This window comes from Leucopleurus acutus (assembly GCF_964270905.1).
Source record: "Leucopleurus acutus genome assembly, chromosome: 21".
NCBI classification, from domain to species: Eukaryota; Metazoa; Chordata; class Mammalia; order Artiodactyla; family Delphinidae; genus Leucopleurus; species Leucopleurus acutus.
Window position 1 is genome coordinate 32,613,617 of NC_139163.1, and position 12,341 is coordinate 32,625,957.

Here is a 12,341-nt window from a genome sequence, read left to right on the forward strand (position 1 = left end):
TTAGAGAAATGGCTGGATCTACAACTAGAACAACAAGAGCCTAGGATATACTGCTGTGGCCAAAAGTAAATATGAATATGGACTGCACAAATATCGAATCATTTTGTTGTACACCTGAAACTAATACAATGTTATATGGCAATTATACCTCAATTTTAAAAATCACCAAATGAATAAACTGGAGAAAGTAACACACACACAAAAACCAAAGTTAAGGGTGAGGTAGAGATTAAAATCACAATAAATGTTCTCAATCTGTGTGGGGGGAAAAATGACAGAGACACGTCAGAATGACACAGGGGCTGGCTTGAGGTTCCCCCTGCCCAAATCTGGAACAATCTGAGCATCAAAATAAATATCAATAGCAACAAATGATAAGATAACTCATAAAATAAGAATCTACAAGTCATAGATAGACAGATAGACATATGGATGGAGGGATGGATGGATGGATAGATAGACTGATAGATAGGAAGAAGGAAAAGCTCTTCCTTACAGCAGTACGCCAATTAATAAACATAAAATAAATGATGGAATTAGAAAATCATCTAATTCCATCTAAAGCAACCTGCAAAGTCTAGCAGGTAGAATTTGATAAGAAACAGGGTATTTACAGAAAGTGTATTCCCACAAGATACATATTAATAATTACAGAGGGCAAATGATTTCACAGAGAAGAAACAAGGCACGATACCACTGTAACCAAGTGATCAAGTTAACATCACTTGTAACAGGACGAACACCTACTACGTGCCTCCTGGTATGACACACTGACGAGGACACGTCACCTCTGTAAGACATTTAACAAAATAAATGACCTGCACACGTCAAAAATGTCGAGGGCGTGAAAGATAAAGACTGAGAAACTGTTTCAGGTTAAAGGAGACTAAGGAGACACAACAAATAAACGAAACACATGATCCTAGACTGAACAGTGGACCAGGACATGGCTTATTTTTCCTTTTGCTATAAAGAACATTAGTGGTACAGCTGGTGAAATTTGATTAAAATCTCCAGATTAGGTAACATGCTTCATTGGTGTTAAATTCCTGATGCGATGGCTGTACTGTGGTCAAGTATAAGAACGTCCTTGTTTTTAGGAAATACACACAAATAAGCAGGAATAAAAGATATTAGCATATGTCTGCAACTTATTCAGGGAAAAAAAAAGGTTCTTAAAAAGTGAAGAACTCCTTTGAATTCCCACTGAACATCATGTAACTTTCTACTACAGTACCTATAACACTTTTTTTTTTTTTTTTTACTTATTGTCCGGAAAAGAATATGCCTTCAGAGGTTAAGCAACTTGCCTGAAGTAGAAGTTAGTAAATGACAGACCAAGGCTTGACCTCAGATCTACCTGACTCAAAGCCATACCTGGTTAAATCATAAGACGGTGAAATGCCAAGTAAATGTTTGCTGAATATTTATACTGTTGTCTTTATTTTTCAAAAATACTCTACATAAACAGTCTATTCACTAATGGGTCTCTTAATCCAAAGAGTTTCACCTATGCAACAGGAATCCCCAGCATCAGCCTCATAAATTCTTAATTTCAAGAAAAGAGACAGAACTCAACTTGGCTTACACAGTGAGCTGGTAGCAAAGAAGGAAAAGACAAAAGATAAATAAACACAATCCAAAGGAGCCTTTATGATCTACCCCTGCACTCTTCCAATCTGTTCTTCTGCCATTATCTACACCCTATGTTCGTCACATTTCCCCCCCATTTTCAAATCTTCACACTTCTGTTCCTTCTAATTATACGGGACCCCATTCCTTGTCATCCTGATAAACTCCTATACATTCTTAAGACCACCTCAAGTATTATTTCCCCTCAATGAATCCTCCTCTGACCTCCCCAGAGAGAAAGAAGGACATACTTGCCTCCCATACTCCCCAAATTCCATGTATTCTATAATTAAACTTTCACATTAAGGAAATTATCTTTTTACAAGTCTCTCCTGGCTAGAGAAGGAATCCTGTCATTTACCTTGGCATCTCTAGCATCTGGCACATAAGTAGGTTCTGTGTCTGTGCATTTGTATCTTGCTACGTGTTAACAAAGGATTAAGGCAGAAGCATTTAATAAATATTTCCTGAATTAATGAATATGTGTTTTATCACTTGAGAGAGGCTTGGTTTTTGTTTGTTGGTAAAATCCTAAACTCTTCTTCATACATAAGACAGAAAATATTGATAAATAAACCAAGCTCATTTGATACGGTAGTCAAAGCAATGTGTTTATCTGCAAAACCAAAGCAGTTATCATGGGTTTGAAAAGAACACCAGCAAACTATGCACACGCACAAACCACATCTATTTGCAGATCAGATGGATAAATAAATTGCTATTACTGCTTTACCCACAATATAATTAATCCTCTGTTTCTCATCCATGAACAAACTGTTTGTCCCATCTGAATATTCAACTTTACCTGCAGTGCTTGTTCTTGGATATCACGAAATAATTCCATATCTTTCTCAGTCATGATTTCCTGGCTCCCAAAAAGCCGTTCCTCACTTTCTTGTTTGCCATCCCAGCCATCCTGATTGTCTGCACATTAAGAAAGGGCTCACGTTATTAATGCTACCTTCAGTTTAGTACATGAACTAGAACAAATTTCAAAAGTCTTAATATTATTTATATAAAAGAGAAGAGGATAACATTAAACTGACTCCCAGAAAGATACTAGTCAATAAACAATATGTACATATTATATCTTGCCTTATAATGAAAACCCTGAATTGACTTAAAGCTGCTTAAAAATACTAGCTAAATAACTAAACTTAAACTTCATTAAAAGAGATTATATTTCAGTATATACATACATACATATAAAAGTAGAACAGGGAAAAGGTCTAAGAAGTATGAAGTCTATTTTGAAATAACATGAATATAAAACTTTTAATATGAGTTTAACATGTCAACATGCAAATATTGCTTCTTCATTCTTTGGTAGTATGGATGAAGTTTATGTTATAGCAAGACATAATTTTTATCACTTCAGAGCAAAACAAGGAAATTTTGCTCCTTTTAAAATGCTCAATGATTCCGCAATCTTCATAAGGCCAATACATTATCTCAACAAAAAGATGTATTTCAAATAGCTACTTTAACTGATGCCAAGTACTACCAACTCCCCTCACATTCTGGGTACCCTTTTAAAGCACAAACTCCAAAGCCTGAGTATCACAGGTGGTAAACCTCTGGGTAAGTATGACAAATTATAATAAGCATACACTAAATGATGCACCTTCCTCAAATGGGTAAAGAAATGAGTGAAAGGAGCATTGAGGGATTAAGTAGATCACTATCCTTTGCATTTGAAGATGACACTGATGTGGTCTCACTTCCTCTCTGTATGAGTATGGCTGAAAAAACCCCATTAGTGACAGACAGTTCTCTTTTAAAAATCAATTGCACATACAGTTACTCATTTAGTGTAAGAAGAAGAAGGACAAGGACTCACTCTTGACAATATTCCTAAACTGAAAACTACATATCTAATCTGAAGCTATTCTGTGCCTTTAATGCCCCCTAGTGCATGACACAGACGATGCAGGCACAGATCTAGCACAGTATTCCGTAGCATTGTGTCAGATGGTGCAGATTGCTTCTTACACCCTACAACTCATAAAGAAAATGACAGAGGCAATTAAAGCAAAAGCTCATACCAATGCCTAAAGCTCAATACTGGTTCTCCATACACTTTATACATTTGCTCTAATGATTTCTAACACTTTCCAGTAGATTCTTCTAATAATCCACCACCAGTGAAATGGTTAATTCAAAAATGTCTTTTATCACGATCTGCTTTAAGAAATTCCTTCCTAAATCCAACCTAAATGGCTTGCATATTTTCTTAGATAAATGTACTCAGAGTGGAGCTTATCTACAGTCTACATGGCTGATAAAGACATGAAAAGTACTTAAATGCTTAAACTGTAGTTAGTTGATTGCCACTCAGGTGAAAAGCCAATCAATACAGCATAAAAGGGGGGACCTGACAAGGATGAGGATTTTTCTCTCCTGCAGTGGACCAATCAATCATTGATATAAGCAGGAATGATGAAGAAGTGAATACAATCACCAATGGGACACTGCGGGGAAGGAAATAAAAGTTAAGGAAGTCCTTGCAGCACATGAGACACTACAGATTCGGCCCTGTGATCCAAGAGCCCTTTCTAACTTTCTTCACAGGTTAGGCTCTCGCAACTCAATAAGACCAGCTCTAATTATCTGGACAGCTCATCAAAATGTTCTCCTCTGACTTGAATTATCTGCTATACTTTTAACTCTTCTCCACAGATGTTTTCTACTTTGAAAACTAGGGACCTGAGCCTGACACATAAGCAAATGGTGTGAAGCTGTGGTTCTCTTTCTCTCTTTTTAAGTATACTCCATGAAAAATTACAACTGTATTTGCCAAGATCTGAAGTAGAAAAATCAATGACCTCATCATATTTGCATATAATTTGGTCTTTCACTTATGCTCATATCATCAGCATTTTATTGGGTTGGCCCAAAACTTCGTTCAGGCTTGGAAAAACCCAAACGAACTTCTGGGCCAACCCAATATTTACCTATACTCTGCAATTTCCTTCCAGGAATAAAGTAAGCATCTTGATGTTCATCACATCATTTACTTTGTAATTTATGAAATATTACATAAAGTTATCCTTGAGTCAAGGTTATACACCAAATTTCTGTAGGCAGATTCTTTGTGGTTCAACCCAAAAAGCATCTTCTTTTGTCTAAAACTCCTACTTGCCCATTCTCCAACTTCATCTCTAGCCTCTAAGTTCCTGTCACAGTTATCACCTGAGTATCACCTACATACATATCTTTAGCACATTCTTATAGTCCAAGACCAATTTTTAATAATCAAATATGAATCTACTCCAGATAACTAGTTATTCCAAATAACACACTTTGGAACACTTTTTGTCTCTAAGTGAACAGCTTTTACCTGTGGGCCAATCTGAAGTGCTTGATTTTCTGTTGCCCTTTTTCCTGACTCTATATTGCTCAGAGTAGTCCACCACCTCCCCTCGAGGTTTCCGCCCATCAGGGGAAGGGGTAAAGAATTTGGTAAGGCCATCGATGAGCCCTTTGGTTTTCTTATTGAACTTCAAGGGGACGCTGCCATCTCTGCAGAAGTCCAAGCCATCTATTTGCTCTAGATATCCGTCTTCTGATGACGACGCTGACTGGCTGGAGAGAGTGATTTTACGTTTCCGACCCCTTCCAGGGCCTGTTCGAACTTTGCTGAAGGGACCTTTTGACCTAAAGAATCAGACAGGGAAAAGGGAAACTATTAAAAAGAAATCTTTATATGGTTTCTATTTAATATATAACACACAGTAAATAACCTAAAACTATATTTTAAAAATCTATATTGTTAAGAATATTCCATAAACTGTAAATATTATATGACTAAAAAGTAATGTTATTAGAAACATCTATTTCTGGGAAGCCTTTTCATTTTATAGAGAAAAGAATCCTAGGCCAGGAGTCAGAGGGCATATCTGAGTCATAATTCTGCCACTTACTAGCTGCACATCTTGGACAAATCACATTCTCTTTAAACAACAGTGTCTTCATCTATACAATGAGAGTTGTACCAGAGAAAAACTAAGACCTTTCCAGGTATGAAGTCCAAGGATCTCTACACCAACTCAGAGTTATACTCTTACCTCTAAACATAAGGATGGGTTACTCTCTGCAAGTCAGGAATCAAAAGATCTTTTTACAGGAAAGTTAAAGCTTGATTTAAGATTTAAAATATGAACTACAATACTGGTTCTATGTATTTCAAGCTGCTAACGCCCACTCATTTCAGCTATACCACCTTCGTCTTAAGTGTACAAAGGGTGGGTAAATTCTGTGAGAGGTTGACAAGCCTAAAGATAGTTTACATATCACCAAAGGTGAATTACTGTAAAGATACTCCAAAGAAAAGAGAAAATTAGCTACTTAATCTTGCCCCACCTCCTCCAAACCTAGCCCAGTTTTCTAGTCCACAAGAGATAATTATATCCCTGATTTCTGCTAACAGATGAAAATTCACATTATTTTACTTCAGGACACAGAAAGGGGACTTAGCTATGACCTCAATAGGAGAAGCTATCCAGCAATCTGTACATATGACAGAAATAAACTACTGAGATTACATCAAGAGAAGAATCTGTGAAATGCTTCAATAACGTAATTTTTTCTTCCTTGTTTTTTAGGTAAAAGAAGCAATCTAAGGTAACGGTTTAGAGCCAGACCTTGGGGCCAGCCTACTGGGGTTTAACCTCAGTTGAACACTTACTATAAACTATGCAAGTTAATCGTTCTAGACTGCAGTTTCCTCCTTTGCAAAAGGAGAGTACCAGCAGTACCTACTTCACTGGGCTGGTGGGAGAATTAAATGATTTAACGCATGTCAAGCACTTAGAACAGTGAGTGCCTTGGTACTTTATTAAGGGCTCAGTAAGAGTTAGCCATTATTATTACACAAAAGTGGCAGCTGTGACAACTGCGTGTCTTTTCGCAGAGCAAACAAGTGAATCCTGTGCTACAGAGAAGACCCTACGCTCTTCTCCCCTCACCTTGCCACAAGTACAACTTACACCGTGTTTTGTTTCTTTAACCTGTTTTTTGGACGTCCTATTGGATTAGCATAGCGCCGTTTTATCTGTGCCGCCTTCTTCTGTAGAAGTTTTCGTCCTTTTTTCCTAGGTCGACATATCTGACATATCCACATGCCTATAAAGAAAGAAAATTCCACATAAAAGCATAATGGACATAAATACAATGAAAGAGTTCAGATACTCTAAGCCAGGAGTTCTTAACCTCTTTCAGGTCAAGGACTCTCATTTGAAAATCTGATAAAAGCCCCCCAGAAAAATAAACATGAAAACATACACACACAAAATTCTACAAACAACTGGAAGAGACTCACAAATATCCTGAAGGCCACACATGGCTGAAGTCCACTGATCCTCACTTTATACCCAGAACCCACATACGGGCTTCTAATTACTGTTCTGCAAGAAAAGAAGCCAGGTTCCCATAGAGGAATGGCTGAGTCCAGGACTGGAGCTGGGAAAATACAAGATAACCTGGAACAGCTTGTGGTGCCAGGAAACAAAGAAGAGCTCAACAGATGATGAAGGCATGTGAAAAGGACCCAGAAGCCAACGTGAAGGAACTCCCAACAGCCAGATCTGGGTCAATCCAGAAAAAAAGGAATAATCACAGCAATGGACTATAAGCCATAGAATAAAATAAATATCCATGAGTCCATAATGATTTGAATAGCTGAATAAATAAATAAGTGGGAGAAAGGGATCACTCTTACTTTTTTTTGGGGGGGTGGGTTTTGTTGTTTTTACATGTCCATTTATTAAACAAGAACTCCTTCATGACAATTTAATACAGTATTTATTAACAATTACTGTTGAGAAAATTATTTCCCCCTACATACAAAAGTACAGATTTGAACACTATGAAAACAATCAGGACAAGTACCGTGAAAAACTGGTTCTTCAAAAGAAATAAAGGGGGAAAACTGAGGGTAGCACGAGGCTTTGTCTGCTGCCAGGGACAAACCAACAGGAGCAAAGGCTTTGGGGTCCCCAAGCCACTCCAAATGGATAGAGTCAAACCTGGGAGCCCGTGGGAGCCAGGTGGTGCCCACCCCAGGGCATCCATATCGGCTTCAGAAGCCAGGATGGGAGCTCTGACAGCAAAAACCAAAGTCTGCCAAACAGGCATCACCTCAGATCATCCCACAGCTGGGGATCACTCTTTCTTATAGCAGAATTGCAGTTAGTAAATGTAGAAGAAATGATGGAAATAGAAAACTCATCACTATGTAGACAAACACCACAGTAAAAAGTGGTGCATGCACGAATCAATGACTGATGCTAAAGGAGATACAAAGCAGAAAAGGAGTAACTTTAAGGTGTCTGTCAAGTTTCTCCATTATAATCATGTGATCCAAGTTAACACCACTAGTAATAAGACACACCAGTATAATATACCCCTGTTATGATACACTAAGAGGGCACAACATCACTTCTCTAGTATTCTTGTCAAACTGCATAGCCTCAATCTAATCACGATAAAGCAAGAGACAAACCCAAAACGAAGGACTTTCTACAAAATACTTGGCCAGTATTCTTCAAAAGTGTCAAGGTCAAGAAAGACAAAATCTGAGGAACTGACTGGAAAAGAGTAAGGAAATATGACAACTAAATGTAATGTGACATCCTGGATTGGATTCTCAGGACCAGAAATTCAAATAAGGTCTGTAGATTAATCACATCAGATCAATGTTAGTTTCCTGGTTTCAATAACTGTAAGCTGTTAACATTAGGGGAAACTGAGTAAAGGGTACAATGAGAACTCTCTATACTATTTGTACTACGTTTCTGTAAATCTGAAATTATTTCAAAATAAAATGTTGCCTGCTTTAAGCTTCCATAAAACTTCTTTTGTAGGCATTAAATACACAGGAATGAAGTCCTAAGAAAATCTTTACTATCTTGAAGGATTCTCAGAAGGCCTTTTGTCCACATTTCAAGTAAATGGAAGAGGTAGGAAATGGGGGATACTTATTCTTCCAATACATATAAGTGTAGGCTCTTCAAAAGGTGACAATCAATAGTGGCACAGAGGGACTCAAGTAAAATCCTAAAGTGGAATAACTTGGCTGTAACTAAGGTTGAGTCCCTTTCCATCAACAGGAAAAAGTTCTTCAAACAGACACATCAAGTATCCCATAAGCGTTTTACTTAAGAAACCTATAAATCACAAAATCCGAGTTGAAAATGGAATTTATGGTAAGACAAAGCAGGGAAGACTAATGATTTTTTTTTTTTTAAGAAATTATAAGCATAGGATAAGATGGAAATCCAACCAACAGGCAACTGTATCCCAACTAAATACCTTTCAAGGAACAGGAGTCAAAAGAATAGAATAACATTATTAAGCTGTATTCTTCTGATTTGGGCACCTGTTTGTTTGCAAAATGTTATAAAATTTTTAAGGTTTTCGATAAATCAGAGGCCCTAATAGCTTTAGGCCCCTCAAAAGTGATGAGCTGTGATATAATCAACATGACCTAATACAATTTCACTTCTTCCTTTCAAGAAATAGATATTTCAAACTATTACATAAGGAGGCAAGTATTTTGCCCTCTAGCTATAGAGCTGGCAAAAAATTATAAATGAACACCTTCACCCTCCATGGATACTTAAATAATGAAAACAGAGGAAACTAATAATAAATCCACACCACATAAGAATGTTAGGATGCCTAAACAGAAAGACTATCCCCACCTTTAAGGTGCCTGCCCGCTCTCTTCCTACTTATACAACACCAAATAGAAAGATGCAAACTATTCTCTCATCCCAACAAAGCAGATTAAAAAGCGCTTTCACTAACCTGCCCTTTTATATTGCCAGACTGATTTCAGAAAGTATGTCTTACCTTTTGGCATCCGGGTGAGTGGCGGATCACAACACTCCATGTGAAAACCTCGGTCACAGGAATCACAAAAGAGCATGTTATCCTAAAGGAGAGAAAGAACAGTTCGGTTCAACCTTGTGAAACATGTCAGGATCATCACTTCATGAAACCTAGGAAGCTCCTTTCCGTAAAGAAGATGAGTTACCATAATAATGAAAGTTCCCTTAATTTGTATTAGTTGAGTAAACGGACAGCCTGAGTTAGCAAAAAGTTTTGCTTCATCCATCTTTAATAAAGAACTAAAGTTTTATTATTTTTAAGTTTATCCAGTAGCCAGATACAAGCTAACTTTGGTCTGTTTTAATAAAAGAAGAGAAATGGATGACTGTAATTAATATAACTGACCATCCCTAAATGAATACCTCCATATTACTCAAACAAATTTCACGAGTATTTCTTTAAAGTAGCCAGTCTCTCTGCAAACATACAATTAAGGTGCTTTAGAAACTACCTAGATATCATCCAAGTGTCAATGAGCAACTATTCTAAACTAATGATGGAGCTACTGAAGGAGCTACTGTTCTAAATTCTGCTGGACCAAGTGACTGAAAATAACCAACCAAACTTAGAGGAAAATGCCAGTTGTACATTCTACTTATAAATGAAATATTCACATTGGAAGACGAAGATACTCACTGCATTTTTGCCTTGATCTCGACAGGAGCTGCACGTTTTACACTCGATGCACTGCCACCGTAAGGCCTTCACTCTAACCGTTAGCTCAGGGGAAAACTTTAAACAGGATGGATGACCTAATAAGGGGAAAGTTCGCAAACAAAACAATGAAGAATCATTTTGTAACTGTATTAAAGGAATGAGGTAGAAAAAGGCAATTTTCTTAAACCAAAACATCAAGGAAAACAAGAAGCCCCTGGAAGCTTGCCACACACGCCTCATCAGGACTGGGCACTCAATTCAGTTTTATGCGTGCTAAATACATCACCCTCCCCAATTTGAAAATAAAAGCTTGACAAACTCCAAACTTTTATTAAGCCCGCATTAATTAAAGCACTATGTGTGTACACATGCTCCCATGCATATGAATACAAAACATACCTGGGCCATTTCTGGAAGAGTAACACAAAAACTGTTTACAACTGTAACATCCTAGGATATAGAGCTATGAATATTTTGCAGGAAAAGGATTTTACATTTTACTTTATACCCTTCTGTGCTCTCATTTTTAAAACAATAACATGAGTTACTTTTATAACTAAAAAATATATTTTTTAAATGCCATCATTTAAAAGTGAGTTATGGGGCTTCCCTGGTGGCGCAGTGGTTGAGAGTCAGCCTGCCGATGCAGGGGACGCAGGTTCGTGCCCTGGTCCGGGAAGATCTCACATGCCGTGGAGCAGCTGGGCCCGTGAGCCATGGCCGCTGAGTCTGCGCGTCCGGAGCCTGTGCTCCGCAACGAGCGAGACCACAACAGTGGGAGGCCCAGGTACCACAAAAAATAAATAAATAAATAAATAAATGTGAGTTATGTGCTCATGATTTAAGGCACTCAAGCTAAAATTAAAACCTAAGCAATATTTCTATTGTGATCAAAATTAATAGTAACAGAAAAAAATGTTTCCTCTCCCGAAAATTAGTATCAGTTTGATTCTCAAAAACTTAGGGTAGCCAATTTGCTCTTAACTCTGAAAAGATTTATCCCTTTCCTCTAAAAATTCGTTATGTTTATTTTTCTTCAGTGAGAGAAAGTGTTGGTTAAATTATCTTCTCTCCTCTCTCTTCTATCCCTAAATAATTTTCTCTTTTAAGAGATGATAAGAAATTTATCACCAAAACATCACTAACATCCAAGGAAAATGGAAGAGGTGTAAAAACCTCACCCATAATCTCATCATCCTACAATAGCCATTTTCGTGTCCTACTCTTCCTTTGTAAACTAACTAAAGCCCTTGCATGGTTTTAATTATAGAATATATACGGCTTTGATTTGCTTTTCTTCATTATTTTATTCAAGCAAACTTTATATTTACATTCCTTAAACTGATTATATTCCACTGACTTGACACACTATAACCTACCTGACCATTTCCCTGTTGCAAATATTTAGACAATTACCCGTAACAGTTATTAGATCACTAAAGTGAATTATTTCATGATGATAGGTTCTTTCCTTCTTTTAAGTTAATTCCTGAGAATAAATTCCTGAAAGAGGAGTTGGTGAGATGAAATAAACATTGCTATAGCTTGAGAGGCAGACTTGCTCTGCCAAAACATGCTTCAAGTCCTATGATATAATACCCAGTGCCACCAGCAAAGCACAAATACTTCACCACAATTTTATCAGCTCCAGTTTGGGCTCTCTTATCTTTCGAGCTCTATAAAAGCTATAAAGTAACACTTCGCTGCTGCTTTGGTGTGCGCTCCTATTATTATTTGGGTAGAACGTTTTTCACACGCTCAACTCTTAAATTTCTCTCGTGTGAACTGCCGATTCATAGGCTCTGCCCCCAGACTTCACGTTTAGAAATGTAAGCACGCGCTCTATATTTTAGAGCTTTTGGCCCCTTGCCATATTTAATGCAATTATTTTTCTCAAACAATTCTTGCTTTTAAAAATTTGGGGTATTTTAGTTCTCAATTTGAAAAATACCAAATTTCGTATACTTGACCATGCCCATACTTTCTTCCTTGGTTATTCTGATAGCCAAGCTCCAAGCAGCCCTCCTGGCAACACCACCAGTTCACGCCCTTGTGTAGTTCTCTCCCACACCAAACAGGATACTGCTGAGATGACAGCATGACTTCTAAGGTAAGTATAAGACATGCTGCCAATTCCACCTTGCTCTTTCTCTCAGATA

General features: G+C 37.5%; 1 protein-coding gene across 2 annotated transcripts in view; it reads right to left on the bottom strand.

Moving 5' to 3' along the window:
• The window catches only part of KAT6A (lysine acetyltransferase 6A), a 109,007-nt gene that overhangs the window by 38,992 nt on the left and 57,674 nt on the right, over positions 1-12,341 (bottom strand). Inside the window, exons 4-8 of one of the 2 annotated variants that reach the window (XM_082863941.1) lie at positions 10,162-10,277; positions 9,487-9,568; positions 6,642-6,756; positions 4,973-5,289; positions 2,438-2,556 (exon numbers count right to left, since the gene is read on the bottom strand). In XM_082863941.1, coding sequence (XP_082720067.1) covers positions 2,438-2,556; positions 4,973-5,289; positions 6,642-6,756; positions 9,487-9,568; positions 10,162-10,277 — 749 coding nt within the window. Of the gene's footprint in view, positions 1-2,437; positions 2,557-4,972; positions 5,290-6,620; positions 6,757-9,486; positions 9,569-10,161; positions 10,278-12,341 lie in introns of both variants that reach the window. The other variant, XM_082863940.1, reaches the window with a different exon arrangement.